The following is a 20,200-nucleotide window of genomic DNA, read 5'->3' on the forward strand; positions in this document are numbered from 1 at the left end:
CCGAATGGCGTGATGACCGCCGTCTTTGGGACGTCCTCCGGCCTGACGGGGACCTGATGGTAGCCGCGTATGAGGTCCACCTTCGAGAAGAAGGACCTGCCCGCCAAACGGGCGGAAAAGTCCTGAATGTGGGGGATGGGGTAGCGGTCGGAGTCGTGGCGTCATTGAGACAGCGATAGTCCCCGCACGGTCGCCATCCCCCGCCGGGCTTCGGCACGATGTGCAGCGGTGACGCCCAAGCGCTCTCTGAGCGCCGAACGATGCCGAGTCGCTCCAGGGTAGCGAACGCCGCTTTTGCCACCGCCAGCTTCGTCGGCTCGAGGCGGCGTGCCCGGGCGTAGACCGGTGGCCCGACGGTGGGGATGTGATGGGCCACCCCGTGCTTGACAGCCCCCGCCGAGAAGGTGGGCCGCGTGAGGGCCGGGAAGCCGGCGAGGAGGCGGGTGAATGCGTCCGCTGCCGGAAGCGTACAGACCAACGTGGCCGGAACCGAACCGTTCGGCAAGCCGCTTGGCAAGCCGCTCATTGAGCTGGGCAACGCACAAGCGAGCGAGCTGAACGTCTCGGCCTGGACAAGACGTCTGCGCTTGACGTCGACCAGGAGCCCATTAGCGCACAGGAAGTCCGCGCCAAGCAGTGCCATGGGCACGTCGGCGGTGACGAACGTCCATCGGAAAACCTGCCCTCCGAACCGCAGAGAGAGGCAGCGTTTTCCATACGTACGGATGGGCGTCCCGTTCGCGGCAAGCAGCGCGGGGCCCCCACCCGCGGCGTGCTTGTCTGACGTGCCGGCGGGAACGACACTCACCTGCGCTCCCGTGTCGCACAGGTAACGGCGCCCGGAGAAGGTGTCCGTTATGAACAGCAGGCTGCTCGAACGGCCGGCGCTCATCGCCACTATTGAGCGCCGGCCCGGGCGTTTTCCGACCTGTTGAAGGAGCATGGCGGATGACACTGCCGAGCTTCGTGGCCGAACTTGGCGTGGAACCAGCACCAGGTGGTGGAGCTGGAGGAGCGCGGCTGGCTCCGCCAGGCCGGTGGAGTTGGCGGGTTTCCCCGCGGTGGCGGTTTTCGCCGCGGCGGTGGGCGGGGCGTGGCGGCGGTCACGAGGTGCGTATCAGCATGCTGCGTATGCTGTATAAGCTGATGCTGTGGAACAGCAGCATCAGCAGCATCAGCCTCGAGGGCCGTGACGGCCACGCCGACTCTCGCCCGCGTGTCCGAAGCGGCGAAGTACCTGTCCGCCTCGGCTGCCAATGCTTGGGGTTCCGTTAGCCCGGTCCCGGCCAACGCGAGGCGAACCTGCGCTGGAAGTTGGCGACGGAAAAGCGCCCGGAATAGAGAACCGGGGGCTTCGTCGCCCAACAGTGACAGCATATGGTCCATTCGGACCGACGGGCTCGTGTCACCGAGCTCGGGGAGATCCAGGAGGCGGTCGGCCCGTGCGTCGTCCGTGAGGCCGAACGTGGCTAGGAGTAGCCGCTTGAGTGCCTCGTACTTGTGGCCGTCCGGTGGGTGGCAAAGGACGGACACAACTCGAGCGGCCGTGCCGGGCCCGAGGGAGGCGACGACGTGGCAATAGCGCATGTCATCGCCGGTGAGGCGCCGAAGCTGAAATTGGGCTTCGGCCTGGACGAACCAGACTTCGGCCTGAGCCTCCCAAAATTCGGGAAGTTTGATGAGGTTGGCCATGGCAATGGCGTCGCGTGTGGAAGGATCGCTCCGGCAGATCCAACGTTGAGGGGGTCACCAGTAAAGCGCGGCGTTACGCGCGCTGCTTGCAAGCAAGGAGGAAGCGGACAAGCGGTAACTTATAAGCGTCTTTATTTCAGGAGCTCACTGTAACACTGGCACGCTCCGGGCTGCGCGCCTGATGTATATCATGAGGCCACGCCTACCCCTCGGGCGTGGCCACCGCCCACTTGGTGCGCGGAATGATGTCACCACGCCAGTGGGCTTTTGTGTCCGCCACAATATAGATATACCAGTGGAAGCCGCGAAACGATTTTTCAGTCCCCATGTTAAAGTTGCATACAGATAAACCGTCCCCAAAAAAGGAAGGGGTGCTTTGCGCCTCCCTTGATATCCATACAATAAGCAATTTGATGTGGTGCAATACTCATAATGACGCTGAAATTCTAACAAAATGCATTTGCTCATTGTACAAGATGTTCATTTGTTCATTATTCAAGATGACATCAAAGACTTGAAAGAGTGAGGGGAATATATTCAACCCAGAAAGGGCAGAATTTAAACCTACAGTCCCAGTCTTGAGAGTTTGGTGCTTTATGCATTAGGCCATTGGGCCAGCACACTAGATTTGTGTAATAATATTTTGAAGAGATATAAAGTGTGTATATATATTTATATATATTTATTTATGCATATATATTTATATATATATTTAATTTTAAAGCAAAAACTATAGTAGTTGTGTGGAATTTGTTTCTAAAGCAATTAACTAGACCTATTGGCCGATGTATATTCCAAGTTTCAGCTAGTTTCAATGTACAGTCCTTGAGAGATGAGCGCCAACACATTTTGGGCGGACACACTGGCGTAGCAAGGGGTGGGGGGGGGGGGCGAAAGGGGCGGTCGCCCCGAGTGGCACTTTTGGGGGGCGGTAAATTTGTTATTTTGCATCTATCATTATCGACACTTCGTACCATTTTGCCGCGGTGCATGAAAGCGCAAGCGAAGGGAGGAGTTAAACTGTGCAAATGGCCCCGCCCTCCATTTGCTGACTAATGGTTGTGGCCAACGATATCCCCGAGAGAGGGGGCGGGTAAAAGGAGCGCATGGCATGCCGGGAAACGAGGTGGACGAGGTGTTCGTGCTCATTGTAGTTCACCGTTCACGCCTCATTAGTGTTCGCAGCTCATTTGTACAGGTGAGAAAGGTATAAGAACAAAAAAGCAGAATTTATTCGCACGATTTTTAAAGGTTGAAAATTAATTTTCTTTATTTTCTTTGAAATCCTATCGGATACAACACTATATCATCTATTTATTAGGTAAGCAAAAATGGTAGAATTCCCCTTTTGAAGGCCAAGGGGTGGCGAGCTGATGCGACATGTCACTTCATGGAGGGGAGAAGCCACATGACCTCAGGGTCTTGCTGCTGATCGCCATCTTAGCAAAATCTTGAGAAGTCGTACTTGTAAAAGTACCCTTACCCCCAGTGTCAGGATTATCTTGTGATCAATAAGTTATAATCATCATGGAGCTCTTGTTACCCTGCGCTCGTGAAGCGAAAGGCAGGGTTAAGCATTCGGGTACGTACGTGTGTGTCTGTATTTTAAAAGTTAATTTTCTCGGCAACCGTTGGTCCGATTGACATGAAATTTTCACCATAGGAGGGCCTCCTCCTGTAAAATATGTTGGTGAATATTATGATGTCACAGATCACGTGGTATTGGCGCCATCTTGGAAAAAAAACAAAAAATTTGCACCTCCATATCTCAAAAACCGCTGCACATAAATAATTAGACAGGTCTCTTTGCAAAGAACTCTCCGTGCGGAATAACATATGTGAACGATGACCTCATAGGTGCCACCGTTATGACGTCATAATTCGACAAGTAAAAAACTTGATCCGATCAGGATGAAATTTCTTGAGCATCTTCTCGGTATAAATTGATGCAAAAAAATAATTATAATGACGTCGTATGTCACGTGGTTCGGCCGCAATATTGTTTTGAGTGAAAAGCCTGAAAAACCATTAAAATCCAATTTTCTCTTAAACAACTGAACAGATCGAGGCCAAACTTTGCAGGCAGAATCGCATACCCATGACGAACAAAAAGGTCAGCGAGCATGACGTCATGCATCACATGGTTTCAGAGTTATGACGTTTTTAAGCATAAACTTTTAAAACCTAGCTCCTCCCTCATTTTTGATGCTATCGAGGGGAAACTTCACAGATTTGTTCAGCATATCAGTCTACTAAAATGATCTTTTGGAATTTGCGATAGGTCACGTGGTTTGGCAGATATAAATAATTAAACAAAAATATAAAAAAATGTATAACTCTTGAACTGCTTCATTGATCAACATGAAACTTTATATTCCAATGGAGGTAATGAAGTGTAATATGTATACAAAATTTCAAGATGATTGGATGTACGGTCTGGAAGCTAGAAGTTGTTTTTGCGTGAAGAAGAAGAGTTTTCTAGAGTGGGCAAGGAATTAATTATCACACTGCACATCACGAGCAGTAGTCAGGTCAAAATACAGTTTAACCCCCAAAAAATTGCTACAAAAGGTTTCTCAACTGATTCTGGTAGGGTTTAGCGTACGTTATAACATACTAAAAGTTTACCAAAGTAGGACCCCCGGAAAAGTGTTTTTTTCAAGATTGCGTCCAAGATGGCCGCCAAAACCTCTTAATGATCATAACTATGTAACTATCAACTCAAATTTGATGATCTTGGTGTCTATCCCTAGGTTTTTGGGGGCAAGGAACACATTAAGACCATTAAAAATGAAAGTGGGCCATTATATGTAACACAAAAATCCAATATGGCGTCAATAATGGCCGCCAACACCTCCAAATGACCGCAAGTCCATAACTATTGACTCAAATTTAATGATCTTGATGTCTATCCCCAGGTTTTTGGGGGCAAGGAACACATTAAGACAACTTTGGATATTACTGAGCTGTTGAATCATTATGAAATTGAACTCATGACCTTCAGCTGTCACCTAATGCACAAACACCTTTGTCCATAGAATAAGTTTCAGAGCGTTCAGTTTTGAGTGTCATCCTCCTCCTCAGTATCGACCTCTTGAGTGTTGTTTGGATTGTCACAGTTTTCAGTTTGGCAAGGGCCACATGCAGCAGTGCAGCGGAGTCCATAGCGTCTGCAGCTGCATCGAGAGGATTTGCATCCCCCCAAACAGTTGCAATGGATAATTTTCAAGAGTTCGTCAGGCGCAGCATTGTTTTGGGTCATAATTGGAATTAACTGATCATTTTCCTGTTTCCATCCCCATTCAGTTGGGTTCATTTCATTTGCCATCCCCATCCATACCATAATTTGAAAGTACACACGTTGGCTATGGAATATTGTTGCAGGTGATGTTGGGGGGAGCCGTTCAGAAGTGACAAATGCTTGAGCAGTTGCCACTTTTTTGGTGAAAATGATATGGCGCAGTGATGATAGCGTATCATTAGACTTGCCACCAAAGAGATCAACCATCAGGTCTTTGCCAAGATCTGATATGTCCTCTTGAGATTTGTTTTGAAGGATGAATGCACTAGCACAGGACTTCATGACAGGATCAGATTTCACTAATTTCCGGAAGGCTGACTTTTTTCCGATGCCGAAAATCCTTGAAGTAGAATCACATCCTGAGTAGGCATGTACAAAGAGCAACTCATTGCACACATCGTCTCCTAAAGTTTCTTTCAACAGGTTAATGTTATACACTCTGTGTTCTTTTGACTGCTTGTTTGCATCAGAACGGAAGTAGATGATCTCATTGTCTGTTCTGGAGTAATGAAGGAGCAAGATCAGCAAATCTGTATCCTCACCGACCAACGTTGTGGTGCAATGACGGGATCGTTCAACAGTTGCCTTAACGATATCAACGTCTGCATCCCCTGGTGACTGAATGACATGGCATACCCTTTTAGTTAGTGCTGTGCTGATGAGAGCAATCATGTCTGCCTTGTTTTTGTCACGAGACAAAAAGTCGTCCTTTTTGCCTGCAAACTCTGTTTCTGCAGTGAAACTAACAATAGGGTGCAGGTTTTTTCCTCGTCTCTGATGTGTGTTGTCTTTTATGGAGGGACCTTCACCATAGCCATCGAACACCACTGTCGCTTGTCCATAATGTCTCACAGTGAAGTCTGCATAAGACTCAGCTATTGCATTATATGAGTCGTCTTTGTTCCACGGTAAACGATGGAGCAAAGAGCCACCATCAAGCACGTAACAATCTGTTTTGGGAATAGAGTTCATCACAGCCTCACTTGATAAGTCCGCAGCATGGTCTCGAATTGCCTGAGCAAGCTGAGGTTTGTCTGCTTTTCGAAGAATGTTCCTGGTCTCAAAAGGGCTGGAGGGTAGGGGCTTAGTTCATACGTCAAAACCTCTTCAAGGGAAAGATCTCCTGACCTTGACACCAGAAGGAAACGCTGGAACAGAAGGGCAGGATCAATGGTACGATCAGGAGCAATCTTCACAGCAGAGATATTCCCAAGGGTTTTGGCTCTGTCTTTCCGCTTGAATTTGTAAGTAAATGCCGACTTTCCGATTATATCTTCAATGATCTTGTTTCCAACCGATTCAAAGTCATGTACATTCACATCTGGCCCAGCCACTATCCCGTTGACAATGTTTCTCAGAGTAGGATCAGATGTGAAGGGTGAGCAGGCTGCAAGCTTTATCCGAATTTTCTCGAGATCAGATGCATCTCTTTTGATGCGCGCCTCAGTTGAGTCTTTGTGTTGCGGACTTGTAGTATAGGTTAGGTTTGTGAAATCCTGCATCGCAATGTTGTACTCGGATGTTACAGGTGCAGATAAGGTCCAAAGGTTTCGCATGTCCTCGGTCATCCCACTGCCGCGAGTTAGACCACCAGTGCTCTTCAGAGACCTCATCAACGTTTGTTCGATGACAAGATCACTACTATGACAGCTCGTGGGCAATGACAGCTCGTGGGCGAACTGCCTGAATTATGGCATGACCAACTGCCGCAACCTTGCGTCTTGTGTCTTTCCCAACGAACAATGTTTCCAGTGCTGTCCGCAGACTAGTCGGAATGAACGGTAGGGCTGAATCAAGTTTTAAATCATCACTACTTGGATACTGATTCGTCACGGTAGAAACCTGAGATTTTATATCACTTCTGATTAACCTAGCAGCAGTTTCAATAATAGCGCGTTTTTGGGACTCTTCATCGCCTTCCTGACACGTTTGCTTGTAGTATGATCTCAGAATCTGCGACGTTTGTTCTCTCATCGTAACAATATCGTCCAAGCCTTCTCTTTCACCAAAAAAAATTGAGTCCTTAAAGCGTTCTTTAAGACGCTTTTTCAAACTGTAATTGTCATACGGGTCCGAATCAGGATTACAAAGATACCCTTTCATTATGAGGCTCAAAGATGTAACAGTTAGTTGTTCCTCACTGTTCAGTTCTAGGTAAGCACACATTTTCTGAAATGCTTCATACTTATCTTCATCTTTAGGACGACCACACTTTCTGCGCTTGGCTTCGGGGGCTTTCTGGAACTCTAAAGGCACAGACTTGAAGGACCGGAAATTTCCACTACACGAATGATGATAAAGTCCGTCTGCTGCATGTAAATCTCGTAAATAGTATTCAATCCGACCCTTTACAGTATGTCCCCAATCATCTGAACGGGATTCACAGACCTCCACAATTGTCTCCACAAATTTGTCAGTCCGTACCCAGCTAAAGTGTCCCTTGTCCAAATCAATTGTACATCCACAGAATACGCAATCCTTTTCACTGTCAAAACCTCCACTTGATTGTCTTGTGGTTCTCTTTGGTGGCACAGAACCACTACTTTTCTTTGCAACATGGCTTTTAATGTTTTTATCATTTATGTACTGTTGACGACAGCTTTTATGCACTTTAGTACTGGCTTCAACTACAAGATCGTCCTTCCGCTTTACACTGGCTTCATTTATTCCCTTCGCCCCCTTCCACTGAATTGCAACCCAGTTATCACTGGAATCCTCGATCTCCTCCTTGCAGATTGGACAAAAAGCTTGACTGGCTGTGCTTGCACTCATTGTTGAATCATGTCTGAAAAAGAGAAAGATGAGAATTAGTTATTCAGTTAGATCCAATTCGACACATTCTTCAGGTCAATATATGGAAAATGCCCCCTCAACCTGTTAGATAATGGCCCACTTTCATTTTTAATGGTCTTAATGTGTTCCTTGCCCCCAAAAACCTAGGGATAGACACCAAGATCATCAAATTTGAGTTGATAGTTACATAGTTATGATCATTAAGAGGTTTCGGCGGCCATCTTGGACGCCATCTTGAAAAAAACACTTTTCCGGGGGTCCTCCTTTGGTAAACTTTTAGTATGTTATAAAGTACACTAAACCCTACCAGAATCAGTTGAGAAACCTTTTGTAGCAATTTTTTGGGGGTTGAGGGGGTATTTTCCATATATCGACCTTACTACAGGCAAAGTACGGAGCGACCTCACGGGGTCATTTTGGCATCAAATAAAATTCTGATTTCAGATTTTTCAATCGCTGACGTATATTAACACACGACCAAAACAGATTTGGCAAAATTCCGACGATTTTTGACGAAAATATAACATTTGTGTTGCATTTCAGTAAAGTAAAGTGTGTGCCATGTCACCATTTTAGAAATTGAAACGTGGCTCATTGTAAAGAACTCCATATGGGGAATTGGTGTTGTTAACGATGACGTCATTGGTGCCATACTTATGACGTCATAATTCGACAGGGACAACGCTTAGTCTGATCAGTTTGAAATTTATTGAGCATGATCTATGCAACAATTATTTAGAGAATATAAATGTATGATGTCATCGCTCACGTGGTCTGGCAGCCATATTAGATGAAAGAAAAAAAACCCTTAAAAACAGAACAGTTGGCTTGCACCAATTGACTGTGCGGGGTAAGTATTCGATGAATACCATCTAGTTTCAGGATGTAAATAGAAAAACATACTTGTTTGGTATGTTTGATTTCCGGTTTATAGATTTGAAAAAATAGTTATTTAAATTTTGGAAGAAGAGGAAAGAAAAGTCGGTGCAAGTGATGCAAGTCATGTTGTACCTAATAGATTGGATAATTATTTGTGTCATTGTGTATGTGGTGACGTCAGACTCATCCGTATGTGGATCATTCATTTCCCTGCGAGACATGCATGTGGCGGCAGGACCAGGTGATGCGTTCAAGGAATGTTCCCATGGGTTTTGAACCCTTTATCGACCGACCAAGCCCAAGGACTCCTTTGGTAACCCAACTTAATTTAGACAGGACGGTGCAGAAGTAACACACTGTGACCTTAGTCGGTGAGTGGAGTTTCATGTGGAGAGTCGGTGAGTTATCTCCGGCACCCTGAACAAATTACAAATCCCCACCCAAACTGACTGTTGGGAAGGCAACGGCAAACGACCTCATTGGAGTGTGTTAAACCTCATTCGCGCCAAGAGACTGAATATGATTCTGTAAATTTGATTACTTTTTTCCTACCTTGCACTACAGGTGACAATGGCGTCGCTGCTCGCTGATTTGCAAGTCGTGTGACACCTGGACACCCCCCGGGAGGAGGGAATTATACAACCAACGCTTGTGCACGGAAGCGAGGGAGAAGGGAAGACCTGCGCGCTTCACCTGGGGCTTCTATCTATCTATTTATTTATTTATTTCCCGTGGCTCGTCGTGCTGCTGGTGGACCACAGACGACCACGTGACTTTTTACGGTCTCCCTTCGCGTCCCATTATATTCCCGCGGTCTATTCCTCCCCGTAGTTGAATCCCTGCAGTTTAAGACGGCTCTGCCGCGGATGGGGTTCGCGTAGTAAGCGCAACGACTCCGTCGTCACAGGTAGCCAAAAAAAAGGAAAAGCGCACGCACCTGGCCAAACGGACCACGTGACCCTCGATCACACAGGTGAAGGCTTCAGGTGTTCGAGGACCGACGGAAAGGCTGGGGCTCCCTTATTCACGAATGCATGTTTCTCAACGTCACAGTTATTGCGCATTTTGTAACGTAAATGAACATCTATGTTGTACAAAGTAGCTTTGATAAATTTACTATAACTGCTTTACAATAGTCCCGCACAGTACTAGGATGTGTCGAATATTTAAATCATGGATTACGAGAGTGCATTCTGACTGTTTAGATTCACGCGTCGAGTAATTCACGTTATTTTTCTTGGTTTTTATTTATTTATTTATTTTTTCAACAAAACTTCAAATTAGCAGAAGTTTTCACATTTCGTCGCCCGATTCCTCGGCGAAATATCTCCGTCACTTTACACGCCGAGTGGTGAGGGAGGAGTGGGGGGGGGGGGGGACTCCGTTAAAGGTGCCAATCGCGTGTAGAACGCAGTTCAGGGATCGCTCCGGCTCGGCACGGTTGCATGTGGGAACGCGGCTCCCGAGCTCGGTGACCGCTTCCCTGAAGCCTTAAATAAACCGCAAGCGAAGATGGGAAAAGGGGGAAACCCGCGGGGTACAGCGACTTCGGGTGATCGTACGCGTTGCGTGTAAATGACGTCATTTCGTCGACGAACGTGCCCGTTCCCTTTGCACAGCTCTTCACGCATCCTTGACCGTTAAGACGACAGACGTAGGGAAACGCGAGTGCGTCAGCACGTTGAATATAAATCATAACCAGGGTAGAGTATTAAATGATGGCAGCGGATCTATCGCATTGACGCGTTTTCTATTGAATACCAAGATTGTGTTTAATTAACGAATTTAGGGTTTCTATCGAACTTTAACCGCAAATAATAATAAATCGATCGACCAAGTCGTTTGTTTCTTGTAGGTTCGATTTCGGGGGGACCGGCTTGTGGAGGGGCGATCAGCTTTATTTAGGCGGGTTTTTTTTGTTGTTGTTTCTTCATCAATGTGTGTGGCCACAAGAAGTAGATGCGCGATGAAGAAGAACCGCGATATTGGGCACGCGTTGCCACGGTGACCGTGCAAGGCGCAGTGACGGTGGATCGCGCAGCTATTTCTCAAAACTTTTCTTCTTCTTCTTCTTCTTTTTTTACACTGCTTATAGAGATGAATATGGTTCTGGCGTTGCGTTTTCGTGCTGTTATCCGTCATCTTTCGGAATAAAGTGATATTTACCGAACCACGAGCGTGTCCATTGAGCGCGCGGCGCACGCACGCCGGGTCACGTGATCGTACCTGGGCAAACCTCCGGATTTACAGGAGCACTTCTCGTTCACACCCACCTGCATTGATCGCTGGGCACCGGAGGAGTACCTGCGTGGACAAGGCAGGAGAAGCTCCATGAATCTACCTTTATGTAGAGGTAAGGAATGACGAACGCCCGTTCAAAATGATCTCGGAACGAGATGCTCACAATAGGCCAATAAACACGGACCTTCTTCATTTTCTTCAAATTAAATACATCAGTACGTATATGTAATTAGTGTCCGACAATACGGTGCAGAGGTAGCGTAATTACATTTTGAGCCCTCTATTCTAGGTTATATTCCTGACCCGACTACAAAAGCTGTCGGATTGGTGCTTTGCAGATAGGGAGTTCCATCCTCTGATGGACGTTAAGCCGGGTATCCCGTCTGGAAACATTAGTTGGTTGAGGTTAAAAAGAACCTTGGACTCATTAAGGTGTCTTTCACGAAGAGTAGGCGAGTTCTCTCCGGCACGCTGAACAAATTACAACCTCCTCCAGGTTCCACTTACATTCGCTCGTCGGATCAGTCCAGTCGGTTCGTGAAAAGCGAGGCAGCAACTTTCCCCGACCGACTCCAGGTGTGAATAATTTCTGCCGTTAAAGTAGTAGTAGTAGTAGTAGTAATGGCCTCCAAAGGTTCATTCTATAGATAGATATTGAAAATCTTTTTTTAAAGACTTCTTCGATCATTGTGAGCATCTTGTTCCGATAATTTCTTGAACTCCACTCGTGCATTTACTCTTACAATTTTTATTCAAAGTTTACTCGTTGGTAATACGGAGTATAATCTAGAGGATTATTTTGTGAAACACATCACTGGTTGGTTTGCTGAAAAATTTTATATTTAGTAACGATTTAAATTTGTTAATTTATCTATCTTCTATCTTCTATCTATCTTATATATATATATATATATATATACGTATATCTATCTTATATATATATATATACAGACTTGGCATTTAATATGGAATTTTTTTTTTGTGGGGGTGAACTTACTTTTCAAGATGACTTGGAACCAAAAGTTCATTGGAATTATGTTGAAATTATTCTAGATTTTGTTAATGTGACCTTCACAAGAAACAAAAACCACATTTGACATTTTGAAGCAAATAAATTGATCCTTGAAAGTGATGTAAACTGATATCAAACTCAATTCACGGACAGTACTGTGTTAAACTTCTGTACGTTTTCCAGAAGTATCTCTTTATTTTCCACATTAGCCAAAAAAAATTTCAACAAAAACAAAAGCTAAATTACGACTGGGATTACGGACAGTAAAATTACAGTTCAGTACTTCGTGTAACCCCACGAGCATTCAGGAGAGCACGTACACGTCGAGGCATGCTGTTCACGAGATTTGCCAAGGTTTGGACAGGAATCGCTTGCCATGCAGTGACAATAGCCTGCTGCAATTCACGCACAGAGGTCGGCTGCTGGTCCAAGTTGTCGATTTGACGCGTTAATTCTGCCCACAAGTTCTCTATCGGATTCATATCTGGGGACATGGCAGGCCACTCCATATGCTCCACACCACGGTCAGCAAGAAAGTGTTGGATCATGCGAGCACGATGAGGCCGTGCATTGTCATCTTGGAAGACAAAGTTTCCTCGAAAGGCTGCATGAGCAAATGGAAGCAATGTTTCTTCCAGAATGGCCCTGTACTTGAACTGGTTCAGGTTTCCATTCAGAACAACCAGGTCAGTTTTGCCCCCTGCATGAAAAGCAGCCCAAACGGTCACCCCACCACCTCCAGCTTGGACTCTTGGCACTATACAATCTTCATTGTGGGCTTCATGCACTTGTCTGCGCACTAGGACGCGGCCATCTTGACGATAGAACAGAAATCTAGACTCGTCACTGAAGGTCACGTGATTCCAGTGTCCTGGCTGCCATTGACGGTGCTCTCTGGCCCACTGCAATCGGCGCTGGCTGTGTTGTCTGGTCAGGCATGGCTTTCTTAGGGGACGCCTGGCACGATAGCCTGCTTGAACCAGTCGTTGGTTGTCTAGCCTTCTGGATACAGGCACATTTGTCAGTTGCTGCCACTCAGCCCTAAGCCGATTAGCTGACTTGGTACGGCCATTGCAGACTAACCGGTGCAGCTGGCGATCACCCCTCCTTGTGGTTCTGCGGGGACGTCCTGGCCTCGGTATTGGAGTAGGGACACCCCTCTGAGCATTTCGTTTCAGGATCTTTGACACCTGACCTTGAGTGATGCCATACTGCCGAGCAATAGCACGCTGTTTCATGCCAGAATTTCGTAAAGCCACCACTCCATGACAAACAGCATTGTCAAGTTGACGGACCATCTCCAGAGGAAGCGGCAATAACTTTTGTAGACGTGCAGCAGTTGTTTTCCACTAATACAGAACGCAACAACCCTTATATACCCGATTGTGAAGCCAATCGTCAAATGTACCTGTCCTTACATTTTGTCACGCCACCTGTGATATAATCCTGTTATTGACTTCTTGCTGCGAAAGACAATCAGTGACATGGTTCTTTCAACAAAAACATCACCGAAGGGTAAAAGAAACTCACCAGATTGATATACTGAGTACAGAAAGTAAACCCAAGTCAAGAAAAAAAAAAATTCCATATTAAATGCCAAGTCTGTGTATATATATATATATATATGTATATATATGTGTATATATATATATATATATATGTATATATATGTGTATATATATATATATATATATATATACGTATATATGTCGGATTGGGACTTAGGACTTGGGACTCAGAAGACTCAGAAGAAAGGAGCAACGGATATATTTATTGGAACTCGAGTACACAAGCTTGAGGACAGCAAAGTTGTATTGAAACTCACAAGGAATGACCAACAGTACAACAAGATGCTCTGAAATAATTCGATTAACATTGCTTTATATAAGGAGAATCAGGGGTGGAGTTAGCTCACAAGACACAGAGACAGAATGGGCTCATTGGTTCCCCCACCATAGTCCCATCCTGTTGTTCAGTTAATTAAAGGAAGTTCATCCAAGGCCAGTCATGGGTTAGCTCTGATAAGGAGATGGTCAGCATTATGTGGCAACATGTTTACAACTTCTGTATAGAAAGCTAGCTTGGGAAAGTACTAAAGGGAGTGGACACTCATAAAACTGTCAACTTGCAAGATAATGGCAAAGTCAGGAGAAAGGCAAAGAGAGATAACAGTTGCCTCCAAGGCCTGGGAAGGGGAAATAGAGATTGTGCCCACGCAGGCCAGAGCACACAGGCAGAGAACTCCTTATTAGGATATTACACATCCTCAATGCACAAGAAAGAACTCAGTATCATAAAAGAGTACAGTAGCAAGTCAAAACAAAACATATAATTGGTTATACTTGGTAATTGGTAAAGCAGCAAGGATATACAAAGGGGGAGGGGCATTACAGCTCCCTACATACCGCCCTTTTGGATCTAAGATACAAAGTTATCTACGAGCCAATCAAAGGCCTTTATTTCAAACAAAAACAGAAAAATCATTCAACATATCACGCGAAGGCAGCCCCGTAAGAATGTCCCGTACCAAAGCACCACACAAACTCAGTAGGATGATTCGCGTCTGTATGTGAGTATGCAATGTAAGGCCGTAAAAGCAGAGTGATCAAATGGCACACAAAATCCACCAAGAGAGGTGGGAGAAACAGTGTAAAGGATTCACTAAACGTAACGTACCACACGGATGCACCCCAGTGAGCATGTCCCGTACCCCCGTACCGCACAGCGCACTCAGCAGGGTGATCCGCGGGTGTGTGGGTGCAAGTGGGTGTAAGTGGATGTATGATGTAAGGCAGGTGTAGATGGGTGTATGAGGTGAGACCGTAGAGACATGAAGATCAAATAGCGCGCCAAATCCACAACGAAGACCTCTGGTTCCACCGGGGTCCACACCCAGGAAGATCTCCGACCCACCCTTGGTCCACAGAGGTGCAGCCGGACTCCTCCCCAACTGGAGCTCGCCCAGGCTTCCCCAAGTGAAATCCTTGTAGATCTTCAGCGCTCAATCGATATTCATGTTCATGAGGTCTCTTACGTGCTGGTGATCTGGGGAAGACACAACATCGTCAGTATCAGTTGGCTCAAACCTATGGCCATGAAATAAAGCATAACGATCCAAAGGTGGGAGAGAAACTTCCTTTGGGTCAAAGTCGAGATCGTCCGAGGCGATGCTGCTTGCTTCGCTGTTATCCACGGGCGAATCTCCAAAACAATCAGACTCGGAACTCAGAGTATTTTCACGATCGAGTTCCTCTCCATCCGGGCTTGGGTTCACAGCTGGGTCCAAATCCCGGACTGGGTCTGTGGCGTTTGACTCACTGTGGGCTTGTGAGACATGGGGAGGCAAAGCCTGCATTGAAATATAAACATCAGTCGGGGACCCTCGCAAGTGGCCCACATCATCATTGGTAACATCATCAGTAACATTATTCTCAGGTGGCGTAGGCCTGTGGCGTCGACGGTCACCCATAGTCATAGCCACGGCATGGCATATCGTGAAGAAACGAGAGGAATCCTTCAGGAAATCGTCGATTTCTTCATTCGACGTGTCGGGGCCCAGTTTAAACGGCCTCCTGGTAGCCTGAAATGCTTCGAGGTCCGCATAAGTGTACTCGACATCATTATCGGTAATATCAACAATGGAAGAACAATCTTCGGAAGCAGAGATCTCATTGTCGCGGCCCAGTGGCTCGTCCGGGTCGTCATTCCAGGATCCGCGGTCTGCGGTCACGTCGACGGCCAGTGTGTCATCTGGACCCACGGTCAGCTTTTCAAGCATCACCATGGCCTTTTCAGTTGTCGTCTTCAGTGTCCATCCTGTGGAAAACTTCCTCACACACGCAAGGACTAAAGCCTTGATTATTACACAACAAACCACGATTCCAAGGACTATTGCCAAGGCGGTTAGTACCCACTTTACAATTGTGCCTGTCCACCCTTTGAACCAGTCGGTAAGCCACTGGTGGGAGGCTTCCCGATCCATTCGATCCCTTGTCAATGAGTGAGCGCTTTCCCTTAACGTTATAATAGCAGCACTGACACCCTGTGAGGGGTCAGGAATAAAAGTGCAACATTTACCCTCAATTATCCCACATACCCCTCCTCGTTCTGCCAATAGCATATCTAATGCAACCCTATTTTGCATAACCATTGTACGCAGATGGACAACTGTGTCCAACATTTCGTCGTGTGCTGTAGCGGTGGCGTTGGCCACAGTTTCTAAGATTAACGCAATTTTGTCAATGCGGTAACTGCTCATGACCGTCCCAGCCCATGGGAAAAAGAAACTAACGGCCTTCTCCCAATCAGCGCCATGTAAGGTGGTGGTGTCGTCGTCATTCCAATAGGTGCTTCGTTGTGTCCTTATGAGTGCGGGGGTACTATGCAAGTGTTGTCGCATTTCCATTTCTGGGAAAACTGATCCTAAATAGCAACGTCCTCCCCAATTATCAGGTAAATACGGGTAAGCTTTGTTCCCGCATACAAACATGGTTCCGTGTGGAGCCACTAAATGAGTGGTCATGCAAGTGCGACGGTCTGCGATAGTGTTTGTTCCGTTTACCCCTTCCCATGCCAACTGGAGGTGTGTGAGATTATGTAAGGGCGAACTCGTAACATTTACTAACAGCATGTGTTTCCCTTCCCTAGGGTCCGCGAGGAGGGTAGCTCTACACACAGATTTGCCTACCGTTATTTGGCCCTTTCCTTCTAAGCAGAGGGCCCCCCTAGCCGGTTTAACCCAAACCGGCGCCGGACGTTCCTCAAAGTGTTGGGACTGGATGGGGGGCGAGTACTGGAAAACTCGTTTACACGCAGTTCCGTCAGAACCTTGGCTTGTCAGGGTTGTACTAAGGCATTTGGTGTCTAGTGGCTTTGAGCACAAATCATTGAGTGATAGGGGTAACGCTACCATTGGTATTCCTGTTGTGCTGGTGCGGGGAAGGTGCATACACATCCAACACCGTGTCCTATTCTGTAAGGTGGCCATATGCCGTGCGACCTTCCAGTATGTGTTCTCCTCTGGCTTCTTTCTTACTTTCTGGGCAGGCGGGGTCTTAATGACGTAAGAGGCGCAACTAGGTCGAAGGTAAGATGTGGTTCCATTTGGGATTGTCGTGCGAGGGGGCCATATTCCACATTCAAGTATCATTGTTGTATCCGGACCAATGGGGGCATAATGCAACATGAGGGTAGTATTCTCAACACCCTTGCCCCATCCATATCCTCGGGCATGTCGGCCGCTTATGTCCCCATATGTTCCATTTTCCACTTTCCTAACCTTAGTCAGGACTAGGCGTGTGTTTGTCATGCGTGCCTGCGGTGTGTTATTGTGTACCACTATAGCTTCCGCCCATCTTACAGATAACCACTTAAAGCTCGTTTCCAGGTTGCAGCAATTCACCGCTATTTTGTCTCCCCAGTTAGCCGTTATATACTTGACGGGGTAGAGGGAAAATGCTGAATAGTTGTCGGGTCCTGGGTACTTGGGGAGGGCCTTTCTCAGTCGCTCAAAGTTCAAGAGCCTATCTCCGGCAGGGGGTTTGAGGCAGCTACCCAGAATTCCCATCATCATGACTGTCATCGCCGCCCTTAGGAGACTGTGGTGCCCTAGACGATGCATTGTCTACGGCAGTGTGAGGTGCGGTGTTTTCAGCAGTGAGAGGTGCGGTGTCTTGTGTGACTTGTGGTGCGGGAATGGACAACTTACAATGGGTGGTGTGGATCCACGAAGGTTTACCCTCGCAGAAGACTGCCGTCGGTGTAACCAGTAGCACCTGGAATGGTCCCTTCCAGCGTGGCTCCAAAGCAGCCTTGCGGGTGAAGTGCTTTACAAGCACCCAGTCGCCGGCCTGGAATTTGTGGATGGCGTGGCCTATTGGTTCAGGCAGCGCCTCTCGTACTCGAGCATGGATGCTAGGAAGCGCAGCATTTGTCGTTGCCAGCGAGGGCGAGGCAGCTCCATGATAGCGGTCACTCGTCCAGCATCCAATTCTCGTTTTCCGTGCGAAATGGCGTGTCCCAAGTAAGTTACAACCTGCCGCACAAACTGAAGTTTTGGTCTGCCTACTTTGTGGCCTTTGGCCGCCAAGGCCTTTAATAGGGCCAAGGAATCCATTTCGCACGCCTCCTTTGAAGGGGAGCAAATCAACAAATCGTCAACGTATTGCAGCAACACTGACCCTCCCTTCAATTCCACATCCGCCAGGTCGCGGTGTAGCGCCCGAGAAAACAGAGTGGGGCTATCTGAAAACCCCTGAGGTAGTACTGTCCAAGTATACTGGCGCCCCCTATGGGTGAAAGCGAACAAGTATTGTGACTCAGGCGCGATGGGCACAGAGAAAAACGCAGAACAAAGGTCGATGACCGTGAAGTATGTTGCGTCCGGCGGAATTGACATCATGAGGGTTTCTCCGTTTGGAACTAGTGGGTGTATACCCTGTATCACCTTGTTCACCTCCCTTAAATCCTGTACAAACCTCCATTTGTCCTTTGACGGCTTTTTAACTGGCAAAATTGGTGTATTACATGGGCTGTTAGTTTCCACGATAATCTTCTGTTCCACTAGGGATTGAATTACTGGTGCTATGCCTACGTCGGCCTCAGGTCGTAGCTTATACTGTTTTACATTTGGCAAGCGCATCCCCGGCTGCACTGCTATCACTAGAGGTTCGGCGTCTCGCATCCGTCCAACCTCACCGTCGCTTTTGGGCCATAAATTGTCTGGCACCTCCGCTAGGAGGTAATCCGACTCACCCGGGTCCGTCAGCACTGCCCTCATGGCATAGGTGCCCTTAGGAGGCAACTCTGTCGCTTCGAACACTCCATCCCTCCGTTGTGTCTTGAAGTCAATTGAAAAACCTTCGCCATTTTGGAGCCGTTTCAAAGTCCAGCGGCCTTTCTTACTCCGATAACCTTGTAGGGGAACTTCTCGTAACCTCCCTACCATCCAACCTACACTTTCCGGCGGCCACCCTTTGGCAGTGGTGAGGGTAACATGGGCTGTCGCTCCTTAGGGGTATTGGGTCAACGCACGCTGACTTGAGGTTAGGACTGCCTCGATTCCTATTCCCTCGCGGCCGATCCACATCCGTGATAAGTGTATAGGCGTGCGTTCGCCCAGCTTTTCCCTAACCTTCTCTCGATAATTCCCATCGTCGCCCGTTGCATCATAGTACGCAGTGCAATGGGGTGGATTATCCTTTAAGGTTTTTATCGAAATTTCGTGCAGTTGTAGCCAATCTCGCAGAACTGCATTGTCCAAACACACATTATCTATGATATGCGTCCAGGTAGCCAGAGCCCCTTCATTCATGCGCCACCAATACACGGTGGGGCCGGGCCGAGACAATGCCGTCATTACCAAGTCGCGTTTAGATTCCGCGACGTCTACAAAAACTCCCTCCTCGGTACATGAGATTTGACAGCCCAAGCGGCACAATAAATCCCGTCCCAACAAATTGGTCGGGGCGGTAGTGGTCATCAAGAAAGCATGTTTAGCCTCCAGCGGGCCGCATGTTACTCGCACTTCCTCCGAAATAGGAAGCGCTTGGGGTAAACCCGAAACACCCAGTATTTGAACGTTCCTGGCCGTAGGGCGCAAAGAGGGCAATTGCCCCTTGTTAATTGTGCTGCGAGTCGCACCCGTATCTACGAGAAATTCTAATTGTCTTCCCTCCACGTCCAACATCATGGTTGGTTCCTCTGCCGGTGTCATGGTCAAGAGAGGACACTCCTTGGGCGACTCGCCAGCGTCCCGTCAATAGGCCCCTCTATTGTATTGGGGCTGAAACCCCTTACGAGCCTTTGGGCAATCACGTATCCAGTGTCCCATCTGCTTGCAATAATGGCACGGTTCTTGCGGAACCGGTGGTGCGGAGGGCATAGGTCGTCCCTCTACAGCTCCCCTTCCGCCCTGCCTGCGTTCTGGCGGCCCCCAATGTGACTGGTTCACTGGTTGCCACTGCGGCGGGCCCCGAGGCGGGGCCCAGTTCCCCCTTGGTCCATTCTGCATCCCACAATTGGGGGGTGGTCCGGGGTTTTGGAGAAGGGGTCTTGGTGGATACCAATTTTGGGTAGGGGGCCCTTGCACAGTCCAAGTTTGAGGGTTTTGAGAAGGAGGGGGAAGAGGGGGTGGTATTGTCCATTGTTGTTTTACCTCGTTCATATTAATTAGTCCAAAGTCTTCCTCAGTACAACCGTCGCAGTTTTCATTTTCGTTGTGGATCCACTCTCCGTTGGGAAATTGGCCCTTATAGAAAAGAGGATAACAACTCCTCCTATGT

The 20,200-nt window shown here is 47.5% G+C and overlaps 1 protein-coding gene across 2 annotated transcripts in view; it reads left to right on the forward strand.

Moving 5' to 3' along the window:
* The window catches only part of AATK (apoptosis associated tyrosine kinase), a 293,143-nt gene extending 282,308 nt beyond the window's left edge, over window positions 1–10,835 (forward strand). For both annotated transcript variants that reach the window (XM_068110486.2, XM_078774271.1), the window contains one exon: window positions 9,230–10,835. In XM_068110486.2, the coding sequence (XP_067966587.2) occupies window positions 9,230–9,255 (26 nt within the window). In that variant the 3' untranslated portion in view covers window positions 9,256–10,835. The remainder of the gene's footprint in view (window positions 1–9,229) is intronic.
* Window positions 10,836–20,200: the final 9,365 nt, after the last annotated feature.

The sequence above is a fragment of the Myxine glutinosa genome, chromosome 3 (genome assembly GCF_964187855.1).
Source record: "Myxine glutinosa chromosome 3, kmMyxGlut1.1, whole genome shotgun sequence".
In the NCBI taxonomy this organism is placed as follows: Eukaryota; Metazoa; Chordata; class Myxini; order Myxiniformes; family Myxinidae; genus Myxine; species Myxine glutinosa.